Below are 23270 nucleotides of genomic sequence, written 5' to 3'. Positions count from 1 at the left end.
AATAAGTGGTCTATATACCATTTGTGCACATTAACTCTCTGGTGTCTGCATCCATTTCTGCTGAAGTCCCTAACCTTAAAGTTAATACTTGTTTTCATAGCAATGGGATTTATTTTTGTCTGCTAGAAATATTTAAGGCCAACTATTTATTCCTCCTCGCATGCCTTTTTTTATTAGTTCTTTGTAAGCAATTACTCGTTTTTGCCATAGCCTCTTTTCTACTTTTTCTTCTGTGAATGATGACTCTTCTGGGTTTCTGATGATCAATAATAAGACGTGAGCAATAGTTGTAACAAACTGTTTTTGTTTTCCTTTTATGATGCATAAAGTGGCAATGACAGGCGCCTGCAGTTATACTATAAACCTCCCACTGTGCTCGCTGATTGCTTGCTCTGTCTCCCTGAATAGATGGAGTTGCTGGAGCCTAAGAGACAATTACTTCAGATCTTACTCAAGCAGAGTGCCTTTACAGGAAATCTAATTTACTAAGTAGAGCATTTAATTATATTAACCAATAAGGTGGATGCTGCAACGCATAGAGCGGTGCCGCTGAGTTCTCGATTTTCATCTTACTTCATTCATTGCAGTGCATTTTTAACAATATTCGTAATAGAAATATTATATGTATCCTCCAAAGCTATTGTAGGGTTCAAGCAGGTTCTCAGGATGCAGTGACAAGACACGAGACAGGGTATGACTTGTATAATAAACTTTTATAAATTGAAGCCACTAGGGCTATACTGAACAGACGAAACGGGGGAACAAGCAATCTGTCCTCTCATGGACTCAATGAACTAAACAGTACTTTTTGCGTAACTGCGAGTAACCCGGCTAGTCCGGGTGACGGAGGCCAGACTATGGCCAAACTATAACACTTATTTTCTAAAGTCCACTTATCCTTCCATGTGTCGCTCGGGATTGCAGATGCGGCCGCTTAGAGGTCGTTGATGCGGCGACCTTGACGCCTCGATCTTCCAGGAAGGTTTGGGCTCATCAGGCCCTGAAGAAACTGTACCGGTGGGGCGCAACAGGCCCTAAAGAAACAACGCCGGTGGGGCACAACAGGCCCTGAGGAAACGGTGCCGATGGGGCGCAACAGGCCCTGAAGAAACAATGCCGGTGGGGTGCAACAGGCCCTGAAGAAAGGTGCCAGTGGGGCGCAACAGGCCCTGAAGAAATGGTGCTGATGGGGGCGCGGTAATGACGCAGTCTCTAAATATAACCGTTCACCAACCTCTGCTCAGGGTCCTTTAGCAAACCGGACGGGGGCCTCTACTGCCGCCTGTAGCGAGGTGACGCCCCCTGGGGCCGGTGATGACAGGGCCGCAGCTGTGGGAGAAGGCAGGGGGGCAGTGTCCTGACCGCTGCAAAGGAAGGGTCTGTCATCGCAGCTATCACCTGAGGTAGCCGCCTTGTCACAACAGGGTGGGAAGCAGTGGGAGTGGCTGTATGTGACCGTACGCGGGGAGCGGCCGCCAGTGCAAGTCTCTCAAGTGTCACTAGTCGGTGAGTCCACAGCTTTCCTTTCACAGGCCCCTTTCGGTCTCTCCACAACACACCGTCCGCTCCCTCGGTCCTCTCTGTCTCACACGGCTTCCTGTCTGTTGTCCTGCTCTCTGTCAACTGCCACTTCAGCGCGCCCCCTGCTCCTTTTAAGCTTGCCCCGCCCCCTGTTTCCCTGACAACTTCAGTCGAGTCTTTCCTTTTACTGTCCTCCCAATATCGTTCCCTCAGGAACCCTGATGGCGGTCCCCTGGGTACCTGCCCATTCACTGTCTGGGAGTCCTCCTCCTCACACTATTGTACTATACTTTTTAGGGTTTTATTACCTTTCATTGTTATTGCCCAGGTTTAACCCCAAATTATCAACCATATACCTTATGTTAAGCTGCTTCATAAACCCTCTCTTACTGAGTTAAAGGGGTCTGTCTCCAGGTTATTGCTATGTAATCCGAGAGCAACGTGATGTCCTGATTCCAGCGATGTGTCACTTACTGGGCTGCTTGATGAAGTTTTCATAAAATCTCTGTTTTCTCTTCTGCAGATATAGCAGTTCTCTGAATCCTGAGCCCTGTATAACTACACCCATATCACACAGATTTTTTTAGCTTTCTGTTTACATTGTGCATTGGCAGAAAGGTACTGATCACTGATGGGGCAAAGTTATAGGGAGCAGGAGGACTACATTTAACAAGGCAACTATCCTTCTGATAAAACACTGATTTTATTGAAACTACAAGGCCACGTGAACATGTTGAATTTTTGGTGAGTTTTTTTTTCTCAGTGTTTATAAGCTAAAACCAGAAGTGGTGACGTGTTTCTATTATCACTTTTCTATTATAACTTTTCTTTTTTTATTATAACTTTTTTCATTGTTCTACTCCTGGTTTTGGTTTACAAATACGGAGGTAAAAACTCCCCAAATGCTCAACATGTGCACGTGGCCCAACAAGCAGTCTACTAAGTGATGCATTGCTGGTATCAGGGTCTCTGGTCCTACATCATTGCTGTTCTAAATACATGAGAAATTCCTGGTGACAGGTATCTAAATTCCCTATCAGTATGTCTTTGGAATGTGGGAGGAAACCCACGCAAACACAGGGAGAACATACAAACTTCTTGCAGATGTTGTCCTTGGTGGAATTTGAACCCAGAACTCCAGCGCTGCAAGGTTGCAGTGCTAACCACTGAGCCACTGTGCCGCCCTTTCCTTCTGCCTCTACCTGGCTATAGGGAGGCACAGCACAGCCAGACTCTGCAGAAATTTATCTCTGCTGTATCCTGCGGTTTTTTGCTTCCCTGGCCCATCCAGTGCCAGCAGGGGATATATTAGGCAGCTCCTCCATCTACACCTGGCCTGACCTGAGGTTCCTAGCTGCAGTTCCTTCCTAGTACCCTATCTTAGTGCATTCCTGTTTTTGACTCTCCCATTACTGACCTGACTTGTGCACTCATTTTGCCTGACCTCACCACTCCTGACCCCAGCTTCATGTTCTGAACCTATGATTCCCGCCCCAACCTTGGACTTCCTGACCTCTTTTCTGTTTATGTCCTCTGTACTTCGCATCTGCGCCTCTGACCCTTTGATTAGCTGCTTCAAATCTGGGTACTGCCCTGTAGTGGCACCTGGTGATTACCCTAACGGTCAATGCCTAATCTCACCATCCTAGGCTCTAGTGAGGACCAGGTAGCCACATAGGGTAAGCCTGGCCAGTTGTGCAATGAGTCCACACTCACTGCCGTCAGAGAAATCTCCCCTGACCATCAGTTGATCGGCACCGCCCATACACATAAGACCGTCCATTAAACCTGTCACTCTTGACGGGTTCGGACGACTTTAGTTTAATACGTATGATGGCCTTAGAACAAGAAATGTAACAAAATTAAAGAAAAAGTGAAAAAGATTATACATTGCTCCCTAAAATGTTATTCCTGCACCTTAATTGCATCAATTTTTTTTAGGTTTAGTATATGGTTTATACTCTGACATGTGTATTTACATTGTACCCAATATCTCAGCTGTTAGACTCATCAGTCTGCACAATGGCCAGCCTTCTGGTAGATCTGTTTATATAGGACAACTGCCTTGCTGCCAAAAGGGTGTTAAGTTCTTCACATTTTTTAAGCTGCCTTTCCCATGATAATGAATGTACAAGACGTGAGTCCTTTTATCCCTTCAGGTGCCCTTTCGTTGCATGTACCGTATATGTGTCTAATGAGCTTGGACAGTCATTACGGGTCTGCATATACAAAATACTATTACTTAGTTAAACAACTGTAGAGCTGTATGTGCCATATGTTTTACTACAGCAACATAGTCTCTGACAGCATACTTTTAAAGACTTGTTTATCCACAGACAAGATATTCAGTGGCTTCTATGTATGTATCCTCCGTGGAGGCTTTTAGTAAGCAAGTTGGGTAGTAGCTGGTTATGCATGTAGATACTGAAAGCGAACACTTAAAGCAGAGTAGTGAGGGAAGAGTGTAGAAGTTAACATGAGGCACAAGCTTGCCAATTACAGTGAGCAAAGATCTTTATGGTTGCAAAAGCTGCTGTACACATTTAATGCTTTCAACTTGTTGGAGCTACTCTCCTGATTATTACAAGGTGCAAACCTTCAGTGGGGAAAATAAGTATTTGATCCTTTGCTGATTTTGTAAGTTTGCCCACTGACAAAGACATGAACAGTCTATAATTTTAAGGGTAGGTTAATTTTATCATTTAGAAACAGAATATCAAAAATAAAATCCAGAAAATCTCATTACATAAATTATATAAATTTATTTGCATTTTGCAGTGAGAAATAAGTATTTGATACCTCTGGCAAAGAAGACTTAAATACTTGGTGGCAAAACACAGCAGTCAGACATTTTTTGTAGTTGATGATGAGGTTTGCACGCATTTCAGGAGCATTTTTGGTCCACTCCTCTTTGCAGATCGTCTCTAAATCATTAAGATTTTGAAGATGTCACGTGGCAACTCGGAGCTTCAACTCCCTCCATAACTTTTCTATGGGATTAAGGTCTGAAGACCGGCTAAGCTACTCCATTACCTTAATGTGCTTCTTTTTGAGTCACTCTTTTGTTGCCTTGGCTGTATGTTTAGGGTCATTGTTTTGCTGGAAGACCCAGTCAAGACCCATTTTTAATGTCCTAGTGGAGGGAAGGAGGTTGTCATTCAGGATTTTACAGTACATGACTCCATCCATTCTCCCATTGATGCGGTGAAGTAGCCTTGTGCCCTTAGCAGAGAAACACCCCCAAAACATAATGTTTCCACCTCGATGCTTGACAGTGGGGATGGTGTTCTTTGGATCATAGGCAGCATATCTCTTCCTCCAAACACACCGAGTTGAGTTACTGCCAAAGAGCTCAATTTTTGTCTCATCTGACCACAGCACCTTCTCCTAATTACTCACGGAATCATCCAGGTCTTCACTGGCAAACCTCAGACAGGCCTGCACATGTCCCTTCTTGAGCAGGGGGACCTTGCAGGCACTGCAGGATTTTAATTTTTTACGGCGTAATGTGTTACCAATAGTTTTCTTGGTGACTGTGGTCACAGCTGCCTTCAGATCATTAACAAGTTCCCCCATGTAGTTTTAGGCTGAGCTCTCACTTTCATCATTTTGCATTGTCCCCCAGATAGATGTTGATTGACAGTCATTTTGTATTTCTTCCATTTTCTTACTATTGCTCCTACAGTTGTCTCCTTCTCACCCAGCATCTTACGTATGGTTTTGTAGCTCATTCCAGCTTTGTGCAGGTCTATGAGCTTGTCCCTGACATCCTTATAAAGTTCTTTGGTCTTACCCATGTTGTCAAGGTTAGAGTCTGAGTGATTAATTGAGTCTGTGGACAGGAGTCTTTTATAAAGGGAAAACAAAAGAGGGAAAAAAGTGGGGAAAAACGTCAGCTCACCATATGTTGCAGCACCTTGCCGGATGAAGTAACATTGCTCAGATCCGTCTCAGTCTTGGACTTTGGCGAAATAGGAAAAGGTGGGGGAAGAAACCTCCAGCGATGAAATCAAGAAGGAAAGTTATCTTTTTTTGTAAAAAAAAAAAAAATTTAAAAACTTTTATTCGGTACAGTAGTACATTACAACAGACATGGATCCTGATCACCACAACCTGGGATGAACAAACAACATGTTTCAGCTAAGAGGTTTAATCATGGTATCAGAGCAGCCCTTGTGCTGTCTCTCTGTGGAACTGTCGGTATGAGCTATTCCTTATTCTGGAGGCAGTCAGGAAGTGGTGCAATGTACTGCTTTAGAGCACCTTATGGATCCTGCACTTTTGGGTAGAACTTGACTATTTTTCTGGCTCTGCACTAATGCACTTAGGCTATTTGAAGCACTAGCACTTTGTGAAATGGGATATACCTATACTTCTCATGACTGCTCCTTCCACCTCTCTATGTGATACAAACTGAGTGACCCACATGTCTGTTTATCCATCCCCCTCCATATAAACTGCCTTGTCTGGATACAAATTTTATCATGTTTATGTCCTTTTCTGATTAATAAAAAATTTATATGTTTTTGCACAAAATAATTGGACTTTTAATCCATGTTTTCTTGTATATAATGATACTGAGGAGTGTCCATATGGGTATTTCCCAAGTCCTATACATAAAGTCAGAGGACTTTAACTGATTTGCTATTAGAATGTACTCTGTTCTGATTTTCTTGTTTGGCACTCAAAAATGTAGCTCACAACCCATTAGACAAGTTGGAAACGTCTACCCTGCCTGGCAATTTCACCATCAGGACTTGGTGCTTTATTAGTTGTTCATCTTAGTTAGGCCATGTGCACACGTTGAGTATTTTTGTGAGATTTTTTACCTCCGGTTTTGTAAGCCAAACCCAGGATAAATACAGAAGTGGTGACATGTTTCTATTATAATTTTCCTCTGATTGTTCCTCTACTGGTTTTTGCTTACAGAAACTGAAGTAAAAAAAACCCTCACCAAATACTCAACATGTGCACGTGACCTCAGACAATGTTCTCTATTCAGTTGTATCACTCCCTAACAAATGTCACACTATCACGTTGTTTTTGTAGCCTGAGTTCCTTCTTTATCAGGGGCAGTGTGGCATCACGCTTGACTTCTACATATGGACTGGCTGCAGCAGCCTACTAGCTGATAACCCAAATAATATCATAGCAGAGCATTATTGTACACCTCGCATTTAATTAACATCTGCTGCCATCATTATTAACTCTAAAGTGAAATTTGGCTGCAACAAAAAAGCAATAATATATGGAGCAGAAAAGCATGAGGGCATCTCAACATCATTTTCCAGGACACTAAATTCTATGCATTTCTAACACAATGAAGAAAATGCAAAAAGCGGTTATTTAAATCACCTGCTGGTGCTCTCTCCAGTGTCTAGACGTCACTGAGAAGAGGAGAAGAATGGCGCTGGACACCGGAGAGAGCAGGGGTAGATGAGTAACGTAATATCCTCACACTACATTACATACATTTATACACACACACATTTAATGAATAAAAAAAAGAGTGCCATCTTGTTAAGCTCTAGATTCATTGTCCCAGGCTAGATGCCTTTATGACAAGACAAGGGGTCATACATTTTGATAGAAGCAGGTGAATACATCCTTACCAAGTTAATAATGATGTCAAGTGGAGTTGAACAAACCAACAAAGAGGAGAAAGGGTGCAGTCAACCTAAAGGAGAAATACAGATCTTTACCTGATCATATAGTGGCTTCCAAGAGCTATTCTAACACTATTATATTGATAGCATAATAGTAATTTATAGTTGGGAACTTGGGTACTGACATGTGGACAATCACCAACTGTAAGAGATTAGAAAAATCTTCACCATGGGAGATCTATTTCTCACAATCATTTGGGAGAGCCATAGTGTCTTCCATATCTCATAAAAAAGGAAGCAGGGAGGCTTTAGATTTGGAGGGTCTTCCCTGCATCCCACTATTAGGATTCAGTCCTACTTCTGGCAGAAACTATACAGCTGTCACCTTGTTTGTTCACATGACTGAAAACACGAAGTAAAATGCTGGTAACTGAGGATTTTCTTAGAAGACATTTTTTTTATTGACCTCTACAAATAGAAAGCCGAGGATCATTTTATAGGGAAATTATTATGAGGGATCTGATCAAAATTTTACACACATTTCAGTCGTATGGCTCTAATGTTATTTAATAGTGCCTTATGTGTGGCGACTTTAAAGGTAATGTTCCCAACTAAAACCTCCAATTTACCAATCTAACAGAGCCTTTAGCTCTATGGAGATGGTTAATTTTACTTGTTTTCAATCTATTCTCCAGATCACACCCTCCCATCTTGGTCCATGACAAGGAGTCATCTTCTATCACTTCTTCTGAGCCTTCTGTTGCTTCAATACAATCACATAGATTTGGTCTATTAGTTGACAAGACTGTGATGCCACTAAGACAGGGAGTCTTGTCATTTGATAGATGCAGACAGTAAATCTTTTTTGGAGCAGAAGGGGCATCCCACAGGAAGATGACTCCACTCATCTTACATTACCTTGATAAAGAATTTCCTTCCTACACTAGGTCAAAGCCAGGTTTTGTCTGTAGTGTTGATATTTTCCACAGAAGCCATTAGAAGACATAATCCTGACGAAAACCCTGACAGAACTGGTCACTGATTTTAGTCACTTCGGACACTGGCCTTCATTCAAACAGTGATTGTTTTTTCAGACATGCAGAAAAATGTGGTAGACCATATTTGTTTTGTACGTCTGAAAAAGATGATATCTACCAAAATTGAAACACGGTGTCCAGGATGACTGTATGGGTCCCATAAAAGTCAATGGCTCCATCGGGGCTACTGTTAGAATCTTGTTCCTTGGGGTTTCCAGCCAAAACCCCGACACAGAGCTCAGAGGAGAGAACTGTATGTGTGCTAACCTTGCCTAAGATGTCTCATTGTCCATCTGCTAGTTCCATCATACCTGAAGAGCATGGCCAGATTTATGGACAGTCTAAAAAAAAAATCCTAGTTGTCCATCCTAATTGTCACACATTGCCTTGATGTTCCATCAGTGAACCATGGGTGATTTAGGCTATGTTCACACGTGGCGTTTTTTTCGCGTTTTTGCTGCGGTTTTAACCACGCGATTTTGCCACGGTAATTTCTACGGGAGAGTTCCGCTACGTGTGAACGTAGCCTGAATGTGTGTTTCTTAGCACTTCTCATTGAGAACACGTTATGACTATAAGGCGACGTTCACACGTAGCGGAATTCCATTCCGCGGGAAAATCGCATTTTAAATTCCTGCGATTTTCCCGCGGAAAAACTAGCATTTTGCAAGCGTAATTAGCTTGCAGAATTGCTGGCGTTTTCCAAGTGATCTGTAGCATCGCTTGGAGAACTGATTGACCAGTTGGTCACACTCGTCAAACATAGTGTTTGACGAGTGTAACCAACTTTTTACTATTGAGGCTGCCTATGTGGCATCAATAGTAAAAGATAGGATGTAAAAAATAATTTTAAAAAATATTGTTATTCTTACCTTCCGGCGTCCCACGCAGCCTTCCCGCCTCTCTCCACGCTCCCGGTCCCAGTAATCCTTTGCGAGAATTACCACGATGACGATCGTTCTCGCGGGATCGCGACGTCTCACGGTCATTCGCAATGACGTCGTGCGAATGACCGCAAGACTTTGCGATCCCGCGAGAACTGATATCATCGCTCGCAAAGGATTACTGGGACCGGGAGCGTGGAGAGAGGCAGGAAGGCTTCGCGGGACGTCGGAAGATGAGAATAACAATATTTTTTATTTTAAATTCTATTTTTTACAGGGATATGGTACCCAAAGCCCTCCGGACCGTGGGTACCATCCGCAAATGTTCTGCTTACTTTTCGCATGGTGTGCACAGCCACATGCGGAAAGCAGAACAATGCATTCCTATGGGTGCGGGATCGCCGCGATTCCGCTAAATTAATGAGCATGCTGCATTTTTTACCACAAAGCGATTCCGCCGTGGAAAAAACCGCAGCATTAGCACAGCATTGCGGAATCCCATAGGAATGCATGGGATGCTTATTTTTCACATTTTCACGGCAAAATCGCGCGGTTAAAACCGCCGCAAAAACCCCCAAAAAAACGCCATATGTGAACATAGCCTCACGCTCATACTATGTATTATTTCAGTCATGCTTTCAGATGACAAGTATAAAATGTGCTATTTGTGAGTGGCGTACTTAAAAGGTGGGGTAGCGGGTGGTCACGTTATCTTAGAGCTTATGTGACATAGAGCATGTGCTCTGAGTGCTGCCACCAAATGAAGGCTGACTCCGCCGCTCACCTCTCCAGTATGTTTATATAAGGCTTATTCAGCTAAATGACATAAGGCAAAACATTCTTGCAGTGTAATGGAAGGCACCATATGGTCTAAGAGCTGGCTCAGTGGAGCATAAGCTTCTTTTGCTGTGTGTTACAATATAAGAATGTAGCGCAATAACTTTCCTGCAACATTCCGTCATTTGACATTAAAGTGAAGCTCGACCTTGGAACGTCTTTATCCAAATATTATTATCACTTAGACAAATATTTCAATTACCCAGATTGCAAATCCAACTCCGCATGGACACCTTTTTAACCATTTTTTTCTACTTACTCATTTATTGTGCTAAATACTTCACAGAAATGAGAACAATTTTAAAATCATAAATTGATATAATTCATATATGTCTGTCTCCTAAAGGGAATCTTTCACCAACTTTTTGCCACCTAATCTGAAAGCAGAATAATTTAGGGGCAGGGACCTTGATTCCAACGGTGTTATTAACTGGGCTGCCTGCTGCAATTTTGATAAAATCACTGTTTTATAAGCAGTTTATCACTGGATGTCTAGTAAATTTGCTGCCTTGTAGTCCTCCATATTCATGAGCTCTGTATAACCCCATCCCCAAAATTGATTGATTGTCAGTTTTCTGCCTATACACAGTGTAGAGAAGAGCTGCCAATCAGTGCGGGTGGTTTATACATAGCTCAGCATTCAGAGAACTGCTAGATCTGCACCAGGGAAACCAGTGACATGCTCAATAAATATCAAGCAGGTGAGATGGACGCTGAATTTTTCTTGTTTTAAGAGGGAAATAGCAAATTATGTTGAAAAATATCATACTGTGTAACATATTTAACATTGTCTTATAAGAGCACAATAACTCACATATTTTTTCTAACTTTTTTTGTCATAAAAGGAATACAAAAAAAATATATATTTTACCTGTGTTTGTTTGGCATGTTTTTCTGCTGGTTTTGTTGCTTTTATTTCATAATTTTGGTTTTAGAGTGCCTGAAAAAGAGCCACCAAATCGCCTAGACATAGAACTTTGAGCACCAACTCCAAAGACATACTGATAGGGAATTTAGATTGTGAGCCCCATCGGGGACAGTGATGATAATGTGTGTGCAAACTGTAAAGTGCTGCGGAATATGTTAGCGCTATATAAAAATAAAGATTATTATTATTATCTGCAATCTCCTATCTCAGTAATGGGAAAATCTGTATTCACACCTTTTCCTGTATGGAGCATTTTGACAATGAATGATCAGTCCTGGTGGAGAAAGAAGCGGATGTCTCTGATAAGGCTACGTTCCCATGATGAGTATTTGATGAGTGTTTGATGGTGAAGATTTTCTCCACCTATTAGGTAAATTAGGTTACTCACATTTTTACATTGCGGTTTTTTTACATGTTTTTATCAGGATTTTGACCCAGTGGTTCTTGTCTCTCTTTGGTGGGTCAGGTTTTAAATAAAGCTGTTTTCTTTTTTTTATAGTTTCTGTATTTGACTTTGACAAAATATCATTTGCGGACTGCATGCATTTTTACCTGCAACTGAAATGCAGCATTTTTTTTTTTTTTTTTTACCTGCAGATTTTTGCATCTATTGCATTTCTATGGGGATGATTCACACATAAGGCTACATTCCCACAATGAGTTTTTGATAAGTTTTTTTATGCTGTGGATTTTCAAAAAAATTGTAAGTAACCTATTTTACTTAACGGGTGCAGAAATTCAGAAAATTTACAACATTAAAAAACTCACCAAAAGCTCATTGTGGGAACATAGCCTAAGGGCTCATATTCTTCTGTGTATAAATCAGATAAGTGCAATCCAAATAAAAAAAAAAATCGGATTGCACTCTGAGTAATGTTGTTCACTGTTCATCTGCAATATTTTTCCTCAGCGCGGATCGGACTGAGAAAAATAATTGCAGCATGCTGCGAGTTGCCACTTAGATCAGATGAGACTCGCAATGCAAATCAATGGGTGTGAGAAACAAAATATAAATAAATCGCCAGACACACGGACTGTGTGCAGTCTGATTTTTACGCACACATCTCATAGGAAACCCGACATTTCATCCACGCACAGTAAATTCACAGTGTGACGTATCAGAATAGATAGAAAGTCAGTGACATATATAATTAGTGTAGTGTCTAGTTTACTGTGCATGTATTTAGCTAATAAATCTAAACTTAAATGAAAAAAATGGCATGGGGTCCCCTTTACTTTTAATAACCAGCTGAGGGAAAGCAGACAGTTGCAGGCTGGTGTTGTTATTCAAGCGTAATTATTCTACCACCAGAAGGTATGTTGAGTGGTGACGTGAATAATGAGATCGCTCAGAGTGGCCGCAGGAACACACTGAGAGTAGCGTGTGAACTTGACTACCGTGACGAGCACTGACATCAGTAAAGTTATCGCAGTGTACAGCAAATGAACTGCGGTAACAGTGAAAATGCCGGAGAGTGAGTATAAGACTGGGGGCAGGGAGCTTGGGTTAAAAGCACCACTCACGTGCTGATAAAAACCACTAAAGTGGTGCTTTAACCCCTTTGCGACATTTGCCGTACTAGTGCGGTGCATGTCGCATCTCCCCCTTTGAAGTGGGCTCCGGCGGTGAGCCCACCTCAAAGCCGGGACATGTCAGCTGTTTTGAACAGCTGACATGTGCCCGCAATAGCCACAGGTGGAATTGCGATCGGTCCATGGCTATTAGCTAGTTAAATGCCACTGTCAAACTCTGACAGCGGCATTTAACAAGCGCTTCCGGCCGTCGGGCCGGAAATACGCGCACCGCTGACCCCCGTCACATGATCGGGGGTCATCAGTGCGTCGGCATGACAACCAGAGGTCTCCTAGAGACCTCTCTGGTTGTTGATACTGGATTGCTATGAGCGCCACTCTGTGGTCGGCGCTCGTAGCAATGCAGTAATTCAGCTACATAGAGGCGATCTGAGCATCGCCTGTATGTAGCAGAGCCGATCAGGCTATGGCAGCTTCTAGCCTCCCATGGCTATTGAAGCATGCTAAAAGTAAAAAAAAAAAAAAAAAAAAAGTTTCTAAAAATATTACAAAAATAAAAGAAATACAAAAGCTCAAATCATCCCCCTTTCGCCCCATTCAAAATAAAGCAATAAAAAAAATCACACATACACATATTTGGCATAGCCCTCACATAGCCATATTGACTGAAAAGTATAAAAGTTATGGCTCTGGGATGAAGGGGAGCAAAAAACAGAAATGCAAAAATGAAAATGGGCTTCAGCGCAGAGGGGTTAAAGAGAAAAAGCATATATATGAGGAAACCTAATACAAACAGAAAAAAAAACAAATTACCGTAACAGAAACTAAAAACATTTTAAAAACTGCATGAAGCTCTATGTCTCGGCCCCTAAAAATATTTTATTTGAGGCCAGACGCTTCCCTATACACCTAACTACTGAAATATTATATGAGATGCAATCATTATATACTATAGTAAGTATAGATAGCAGCATGTTCAATAAATACCAAGTGCAACCACCATGCAGGATGAAGTAATGAATAAATGGGTGATAACAATGCAGGAAAATATAAATCATTCCAAGAGCAGTGAACACGGAGGAGCGATTACCATATTGACAATATATTACTCCATCCTGGAGCTAGAAACATTAAACTAGTCATAAAAGAGACCCCAACGGCTGAGTGTAGAGAGCAAGCCGTCCCATGTGTATCACCATCCAAATATGGCTTCCTCAGGGGACAGCCCAGATAATCTGCGGTGTTCATGGCTTCATTCAGGTTTTGCAGTGGATGTGCAGCAATATCCATAGCGGTTTTTTCATTACTATTCACACATTTTAATGCAGTTTTATGAAGCCAGAAGAGAATCCAGAATAAAAAGGACATACAACATACAAGTAGAGTTGAGCGACTTTGGTCGGATCGGGTTTCATGAAACAAAATTTGTTTCAGATGAAACTGGTCCGACATTCATCCACTGAATGCCAACTTTTATTTCCCATTGACTTGCATTGGGGTCGGGTTTCGGACGAAACTCCGACTTTTTTTGCCCTAGTTGGACCAGTTTCATCTGAAACAAATTTTGTTTCATGAAACCCGATCCGACCAAAGTCGCTCAACTCTACATACAAGTATTTTCCTTAATATTTGTCATTTCTTTTTAAATTCATTTTTGGCTTTTGGTGAAAAAAAAAAAAACTGCATTGCAAACGGCATGTGTGATTCCAGCCTAAAGCACTTCACAGCTGAGGACCCAGCAGTCAGTGCGTCCTTTACAGACATTAAACCCCAGGCCATTATCCCTGATTGCTTCCACAAAGAGCGTTTAAGAGCAGGACCTAAGTGCTTTTACTGACGCTTACTGTATGTTAACTGTCTAATAAAACCAAGCTAATAATTCACAGGGAATTAATCGATTATCAATCTGCATTATGTTAACGAGCCTCATTTACCTTTTGGGGCGAAGCGCATTTTTTAACCATTAAAATGGAATTCCTTTTTTTTTTTAGAGCGAGTGGAATAGAAAAAGGCAGGACAATCAAGTGAACCCTTTCCCTTTCTAACATGTGTCGCTTTGTGCCGGAACAATGGTAGAGAGAGGTTTCCACAGAGATTATGGTTTGAAAAGTGAGCATGTCGCCTAATGGCTGTTGTCATAGGCCCGGGCTGACAGGCATAACACCATTGGCTAGGCCTTCAAGCCTTCGCTGCACTTTGCATCTCACAGCTCAATGTGCCGCATTGTTCATCTCTTAGGAAAAGTTCCTGGGCAGCTGCAAATATGTCTGCGCTGGGCGAGAGAGACGGATTGGGAACTGGCAGCTTTTCTTAGCGGTGGGAGGGATAGGCCGGGGGAGGGGAGGCCTGAGCATTCACTTTTCCAATCTCAAACAGGTTGAGTATCTTTTTACCACTCATATGGTTTCTGCTTATCTTGTGGAGAGTTCCTCCAGGGGGATTTGCCTATGTTGGTTTGAAGAAAGCTGAGAAGACAGTTGAGCTTTTCTAAAATCCTCGTGGAATGTTAAAATTGACTCCGTTTTTACTATAACGCACCTATGGCTGAACGACATAGTGATATGAACCAATAGACACAATACCGGGATAGTCCCTTGTGAGCGGATCCCATTTCTGATCTGACACCAAAATGCCTACAGGTGAGTAGTGACTTTATTGTAGGAGGGCGACCTCGTTTTTGCACGTTCCATTTTTCTTTTTTCTTTTTATTGTTCTTTGTATCTGTTCTAGTTAGTTATTCTTTTATGTTTGGGTTAAAATTGGACAACTTTTGCTCTCGACCTCTGTTACAGTATGGACGGTTTGGACCCTTTGTTAGCTCGCTTCTGCCTCATCCTATTTTAAACAAAAAAAAGAGCAAGTTTAATGGGAATAGATCCGCCTTGTAGTTACACTTCTTATTTTTGGATATAAACTGAGATTTTGCTCTCTCTTCTAGACCGTGGTCTGGCGCCTGTTGGGCATAATTGTCATCGTTTTAAAGATTAGCCGCAATGATCTTTTGTAGCAAATGAGTAATTATTTGCGAACGCATTCAAGGATCGTGTGGCTTCGGAGCCATCATCGCCTCCTGCAGTGTATTAATTAGAGACATTTGCAGGAATGTTCATGTTCATTTGCATTTCTATTGCCCGGTTGTACAATTTGCTCACTGGTCCTTATTTTTCAGTGATGTAGAAAGACTCTATAGAGCCTACTGAAATAGTAAACTATATAGTGCATAGTACTGGGCTATGGCCACTAGTACCTATGGTGCAGCATTTAGTACTTAAGGGTTTGCAATAATGTGTTATATCTTTTGCTCTCTGATCTAGCACCATATTCCACAGTACTTTACAGACATTATGATATGATCATCACTCTCCCCGTTGGGGCTCACAATCTAAATTCCCAATCAGTATGTCTTTGGAGTATGGGAGGAAACCGGAGAACCCGGAGGAAACCCACGCAAACATGGGGAGAACATACAAACTCTTTGCATTTGCTGTCCTTGGTGCGATTTGAACCCATCGTGCTGTCCCTATGATTCTATTATAATGTGTGGTTTTCTAAAATGAACAAAAAAGCTGTTTTTTTTTTTTTTTTTCTTTTTAAACCATGTTCACATTGTGCATTTTCTGTGTCTCAGATGAGTTTTCACCAATTTTCATGCGGTGTCTGCAAGGTGGAGAATTCAAACATCAAAATGCAAATTGACTACAAAATCAGCAGCAAAATCCACATGTGAACATACTCACAAAGAGGTAACCTTTTTTGCCAGCTTGCCACTTGTTTCTGTCCAACACCCTCCTGCCACTTGTCCTGGCTGACACCTCTTTATATCGCTGTTTTATAGTGGTCTGCTATGATGGTGCCAGGTTTTGCCTCCTGTTAATCACTTTATTGCTTGCTTTTCACCCCTGTTCCACCGCTCAGTATTTCTCCCCTATTTATAGCCTGTGACTTTACTTTGATAGCTTTTGTTTAGACACTTTATGATTTGAGTGTTAAAGGGTGGGTTGTTTTTTCCACCCATGCCCGGTTGGTGGTCTTGTGCTTTGCAGGGGCTGCACTCTGCTGCTGTTTTGATTCTTATCTGTCTATATGAACACTGTCCTATTCATAGAGTACCATGGCCCTCATGCAGCATTACATCTATAATGTCATGGGAATTGTTTTCCACTTATCTTAATTATTCACAATTTAGCAGTGCTTTAAAATGTTGCGCAAGTTGTCAACATTCTCCATTCACCCCTGCGTTTCCAGAAGAAATTGTGTACTGTCACACAATAGACTGATGCTGTCTGGTTTTGTCATTTTACATCTACTCCCATGGTTATGAGATATGATTATAAGAATCCAAGTATATGTCTTATGCTTTGTATCTGACGGGGCATAGATTCGGATAAGGCGCTAGGGGTGTGGTGCCAGTAAGCCACTATGAGGGCGCAGTTAGCCGTATAAATCGGAGCGAGATGGATTGTAGTGCACGGACTGGCTGGTTGCTCTCCCAACCGGAGCATGACAGTTGCGTACTTGCATAGAAACACATGAAGCTGTCACGCTCAGACTGGAGAGTCGCCGGCCAGTCCGTGCACTAATTTCTGATTTTGTTCCGATTTAGGACTGTCTGTCTGTGATCGGAGCCCGATTTTATTAAGACTAGCCTTTTCCATAATGGGAGAGCAGGAATAATATGCACCTCATTCATTATTAGGCGCATACTACATACTAATGATTTTGGCTCTTGTTATCAGTGTGTGTTTACATACCTCCCGCCAGAAATTTTACTCTAGTCAGGGACTGGAGTCACATTTCTGGAGTAAGTTACGCCGCTAATTTTGATGAATGAATTTATCGAGCTGGCTTGAATGCTTCCTTTCTCGCCCCATCTCCACCCACTTTGGTGTAGCTTGTTAAACTAGAAAAAAAAACAAACGTGCCAAATTTGAAGGTGATTTATTGTAAGTATTATGAAAAAATCAACTTCATGAGTTAGGTCTTTTGTTTTTGTCTAGTTTTTGATTTACAGGGTCAAAAGCGAACTGCTTCTTTGGATGGGAATAAGGAAAGCTTAGCCATTACTCCGGTACCTGAGGTCAGCTGAAACAATGTTATATGTACTGAAGTGAGCAGAACAAAGCTTTTGCTTGTTGGGTACATTGGACTCATGATGCTCCTGTTCTTGTATTAAATAAAGGGGTTTTCCATGGATAGGATTATTCAGCCTATTGACTAGGACCAACGTAGATTGCAAGAGATGCTCAGCTTACTGATTCGCTCCAGTGGTCGGGCTTGGACTGGCACACTGGGGAACAGATGAATCCCCGAGTGGGCCTTTAACCACCCTATACAAGCAATATTTGGCACAACACAGACAAAGGCAACATTTTCCCTTTCATTTAACAAACTCCCAAGGGTATCATTACATAGAAACATGAGCACATTTTTGAATGAGGGTAATGCAATATTTGCATGTACAGTGCCTTGCGAAAGTATTCGGCCCCCTGGAACTTTTCAACCTTTTCCCACATATCATGCTTCAAACATAAAGTTACTAAATTAAAATTTTTGGTGAAGAATCAACAACAAGTGGAACACAATTGTGAAGTTGAACGAAATTTATTGGTTATTTTAAATTTTTGTGGAAATTCAAAAACTGAAAAGTGGGGCGTGCAATATTATTCTGCCCATTTAACTTCCTTTGTTGCGCCACCTTTTGCTGCGATTACAGCTGCAAGTCACTTGGGGTATGTCTCTATCAGTTTTGTATATCGAGAGACTGAAATTCTTGCCCTTTCTTCCTTGGCAAGCAGCTCGAGCTCAGTGAGGTTTGATGGAGATCGTTTGGGAACAGCAGTTTTTAGCTCTTTCCACTGTCTGCTGCTATTGGAAAATTAGATCTGAAACTGGACACATACAATACATGTCATATTGGGGTTTATAAGGCCTAATCCTGACACTGTGGCCCAAATTCATAAGTGTTTGTGGAGCACCCCCTCACAACAGTGGTGACCCGGTCCGTGGCCCTGTGTGTCCATGACAAAATAAGAAGTGATGAGGGATAAAGTCTATGTGTAGATAAGTTTGTGACGCCGCCTGTGGTTTCTGGTCAGAGGTGACCAGCGCTGCAGTGCAGATCCTCTGGGAAGGATGGTGTGGATGCAGCAGAGTTGGAATAGCTCTCCACAGGCAGAGCTTTTGTTCCAGGGCAGTGGTAATGGAAAAGATGTTGTATTTGGTAGTGGTAGATGTAGCAGTGCTGAATAGGTGTTGCAGAAAGAATTAGAGAACACAGCTGGGTGCAGTTCCAAAGCTTTACTCACAGTTCTTGTGTACGCGAATTCCCGCTTGGTGCTGCATCCTCCAGGTCAGGGGTCCAGCAAAATTCCAGGCAGATGGAAAACACCTTTCCAGAACTCCCTTCAGTGTGTTCCTTTCCAGGCAATCTCCCTGTGCTGATTTCCTCCCTCCTTCCAGCACCTTCACAAGCAGTGTCCCAAGCCAGCAGACTCGGATCTTGGCGGGAATAACCTCTAGGTCCCTGGATCCTATGTGTCTGCCTTTTCAGCGAATAATTGCGTATTTGGCTGCAGAACTTGCAATGCTTGGAGCCTCTGTTTTATCTAGCTGAGTCCGTTGTCCACTCCACTAGTTTTAGGGCCAGTCCCTATACTGCAACCTGATCCCTTCACCCAACATTAGCTAGCGTGGAACGAGCCCCACGGACAGTATGGTCGCTGCCCGTGCCTCTAGGATCCCTTCCCTCTTCAGGGAACTTCCTTCTGTCTTTCCCATCCCAGCAGCTCCTTTCACCAGGGGCTGCTTCACACATGTCCTTCCACTTCCTCCCCTCAGGGCGGACTCCTCACTAAGCTCTATTCTCCTGCTCTCATCCTACTAGCTCCACCCACCTCCCAACACCCTTTACCACCCAGGCAGAGTTGAGATCATCCTCCCGTAGGGTACATCCAAATGCCCTGCTGCTATAGGGTGTGTGTTGGGTGCAGGTGTTAGAGTACTGTCAGGTGCCTCCACCTTACCTGGGAAGTGGGATACCACACCTCTGGGTGTGGTGTAGTACCTCTGTGGCGACTGAACCCTCAGGGGTGCCACATTTGCACCACTTTTGTCAATTTTGCTGCTTTTGACATTTTCATGTCCGTTTTAACCAGCTCCTCTAAAATGGTGGTGGGACGATATGGTTGGGGCATGGCAATGTCCTCTCATCTAGCTCATAACAAGTTGTAGCGTACCTTGTGGCATAAATCTTACTGTAGTTTGTAACTGAAGTAAGACTTGTGACGAATTGCATGGAGGTGCACGCCTCTTTTAAAATGCACTTGATTTAATAAAGAGAATCTGTCAGCAGGTTTTTGCTATGTAATCTGAGAACAGCATGAGTTAGGGATTAAAACACATAATTCAATGGTGTGTCACATATCAGGCTGTGTGCTGTTGTTTACTTACACTGAAGGTTTTATCACCAGGGCCTTATCATTGCTGTGGTGTGGGCGGGGGCAGCTTCCTGAGCTCTGCTTCATGTTACATGTAAGAATGTGTCAAAACTGCTGCACCCAGTAAACTAAGTGATAAAATAATGGAATCAGGGTCTCTTTTCAAACATTATGCTGCTCTCAGATTAGGTAGCAAAAACTTGAAGACAGATTTCCTTATAGAGGCAAGAGGCTCTATCTCTACCAGGATCATTCATCGAGACCAGGCCATTGTATTCAGAATGCGGAAAGAAAAACCACAGCAAATTTTATTTTTATTTTTTTTCCTTCCAATTTGTACAGATTCAGAAATACCTATCCACAATAAAGGATATAATAAAGATGGACTGCATATTTTCAGTTACTTCTATTAGTCCCATATAAATCCCTGGCTGTTCACTTAATCTGTCCTTTATTATAAGAGCAGACGTGATAAGCTTACAGAACTGGTCATCACGATCAGGTTTAGTGGGATATCAACCAACAAAATAGATTTGGGAATTTAGATCAAAGTAAAGTCTTATTTTTCTGAACATGTTTTCTAATATAGGTTTATGACTTTTTTAGGCTAATTCTTTTACAAGATGTCAGTTTGAAACCGATCTGTTATAGATCCGAATAGTCAGATAAAAGTGATGGCCGAATACCTAGCTGACTTTTGGACTATATCTGGTCATCTTTATTATATGACCCATTCAAACGATAAGTCATTCTCTAATGACACGTTTCTTTTGAAGGGGGTCTGTCACCCCGAAATGCAAATTAAACTACAGTAATTAATCACATGAGCCATGCACAAAGTGAACAAGTTGGTAGGACAGTGTTCACACCACTCAAAGACTGAAACACAGAAAAAACACAGTATAACAAACGTGTAAAAAATATATATATATAACAGTAAACAGCAATTGCTAGTAAAAAGATAACAAAAACAGGGTATTTAGTTGATACGTTTTTTGCAACACAATTGTGTTTTATTCCTTGGCTCCATATGAGCAGGAGCTCAACACCCCTCCTAACATTTCTCAGTAATGTCAGTGTCTATAGAGAGAGGAGTCCGGAAGCTGTAGTCAATAGGCATAGGTAAAACGGTGGCATCATAGAGGTTTATAGTCTGCATTACGATATACACACTTGTGGCGATGTAGAAGGGAGGACCGGGCTGCTGAAGCCTCGGTTCCAAAACTGCTGGGGTTGAACCTCCTGTTCCTGGGGGGATTGCAGCCGGAGTGAGCCAGTAACCAGGGTGAAGGGGGCGTGGCCAGTCGGTTTGAGGTCAAATGGGTTGCGTGGCAACTGAAGCGGTCTTCCCGCTAGAATGCCTAGGAGGTACAGACCGCAATCGCTGTGAGGTGAGCGACAGGCCGCGGTGTGAAGAGAAAGGGTGGCATAGTGAGGGACTCATCGAAACAGGCGGGTGCGCAGGGGAGCATGCGATTGACAGAGCATCGCAGTATGAACGTCGGTTGATGTCCAGAGAGGCGTACACAGGGTGAAGCATTGCAGTGCAGCCCTTCAGGTCACAGCGGCTGCTCAAGGAGATCCGCGCCGAGAGGAATCTTGGGGGGAGCTCTACACTCTTACTCCACAAATATATGGACAAGGGGCTCAGCGGGCAAAACCGGAGACCGCATTCTGCGACCCACGGAACCTTCAGCGAGTGACAGACTGCGGAATCACGATAAGTGAAATTGTTAGCCAGAGACAGTTTAGTTAAACAACAGTTTATTCAGTTTAATTTTGTACCCTTTTACCCTGCTATCTCCCTGCGGAGTTTCCCTACTGTTGACTAATTAAATATAGTTAACCCCTGCTCTGCAGCATTTGTGTTACTGCATCCCAGCACCTGAATACTACAGTTATGCATTTCATGTATCACAAAATTACCGTTATATGTCATTTGTGGCTCTTCTATAATGTCAATAGGACTCTAATAACTCATATGTGGCCCCCCCATCCCCACTGCTTGAGAATTTGTCTTTTTTTTGTTAGACCATGAATTTTGTTTGACTCCTTCTTGACCCTCTCTAGCCACCTTGCCACATTAGGTGTCAGTGAAAAGCAGGCCCCTTTTAAGGTCCTCCAGTGTAAGTACTTTGTTCTGTAGCTACATATTGAACTTTGACCTCTCACAAATGGCCTTGTTTATCTGCTCATGCTTTATACAATTTTCACACATCAGATGTCACATTTTCACCCATCTCCTTGTCAGTGGGGCTTCCAGCTTGCAAGTCTATGATATTATAGGTTTCGCTCCTTGTTGTTTGGAATAGATCATTAATGATGACAAAATTGATGACAAAAATGATGACAAAACCCTAACCATGACATACAAAGCCATCCACAACTTGTCTCCTCCATACATCTGTGACCTCGTCTCCCGGTACTTTCCTGCACGCAACCTCCGATCCTCACAAGATCTCCTTCTCTACTCCCCTCTTATCTCCTCTTCCCACAATCGCATACAAGATTTCTCTCGCGCATCACCCCTACTCTGGAACTCTCTACCACAACATATCAGACTCTCACCTACCATCGAAACCTTCAAAAAGAGCCTGAAGACCCACCTCTTCCGACAAGCCTATAACCTGCAGTAACCACCGATCGACCAAACCGCTGCACGACCAGCTCTACCCTCGCCTACTGTATTATCACCCATCCCTTGAAGATTGTGAGCCCTCGCGGGCAGGGTCCTCTCTCCTCCTGTACCAGTTATGACTTGTATTGTTTAAGATTATTGTACTTGTTTTTATGTATACCCTCCTCACATGTAAAGCGCCATGGAATAAATGGCGCTATAACAATAAATAATAATAATAATAATAATAATAATAATAATAATAATAAAATTGCACTGATATTACACTTTGGGTGCACTTTATAGTGCAACGTTATTGGGAATTCTTGTTTTCAGATAAATTTGCAGATGGAGATGAGCGGATCACTTTACGCAACCTTGGTCCACAGTCCAGGTCACGACACTGGCCACAGACAGGAGCGGCAAGAATTTCCTTACCTCCAGGGCTTATCTTAGAATTAGCCACACAGAAGACACCACGCCAGGCCAGTGAATCAAACTCTGTGCGGTGGAACCTGGAAGCTCCGGAAATTTGCACCATTCCTGTCCACGGCCAGAGAGCACTGAGCTGGACCGGGGTTGAGTGAAGCAATCCGCTCATCTCTACTTGTAACGTAAACCGGCTTCGGACCGTCCAATGACTGATCAATAAGCTCATTTGTTGGGTGAAATGACCTTTTGGCTTGCTTAAAAAATCCTGTTCACAGCAGCACATTGTCCTTGTAACCAGGATCTGCGCTGCTGAGCACAATGGCGGCCTATGCACCCAGAACAACCTATTACTGATCTTCCTGTTCACATTGTAAATGCGGTCGGCCTGGATAAACAGGCTGTTAAACAACCACCTGTCGGCTAGCCTGTAGCTGATTAA

At 42.5% G+C, this 23270-nt stretch overlaps 1 protein-coding gene across 5 annotated transcripts in view; it reads left to right on the top strand.

Moving 5' to 3' along the window:
• PLEKHG1 (pleckstrin homology and RhoGEF domain containing G1) overlaps positions 1–23270 on the top strand; it is a 335313-nt gene that overhangs the window by 209244 nt on the left and 102799 nt on the right. Inside the window, exon 1 of one of the 5 annotated variants that reach the window (XM_073557655.1) lies at positions 14474–14985. The exons of the other annotated variants lie outside the window; for them this stretch is intronic. Within the exon in view, the coding sequence (XP_073413756.1) occupies positions 14976–14985 (10 nt within the window). The 5' untranslated portion in view covers positions 14474–14975. Of the gene's footprint in view, positions 1–14473; positions 14986–23270 lie in introns of those variants that run through there. 5 annotated transcript variants of the gene reach the window in all.

This window comes from Dendrobates tinctorius, unplaced genomic scaffold, assembly GCF_039654945.1.
Source record: "Dendrobates tinctorius isolate UK_male_01 unplaced genomic scaffold, ASM3965494v1 ptg000250l, whole genome shotgun sequence".
Taxonomy (NCBI): domain Eukaryota; kingdom Metazoa; phylum Chordata; class Amphibia; order Anura; family Dendrobatidae; genus Dendrobates; species Dendrobates tinctorius.
This window is presented reverse-complemented; position numbering and strand designations above follow the sequence as displayed.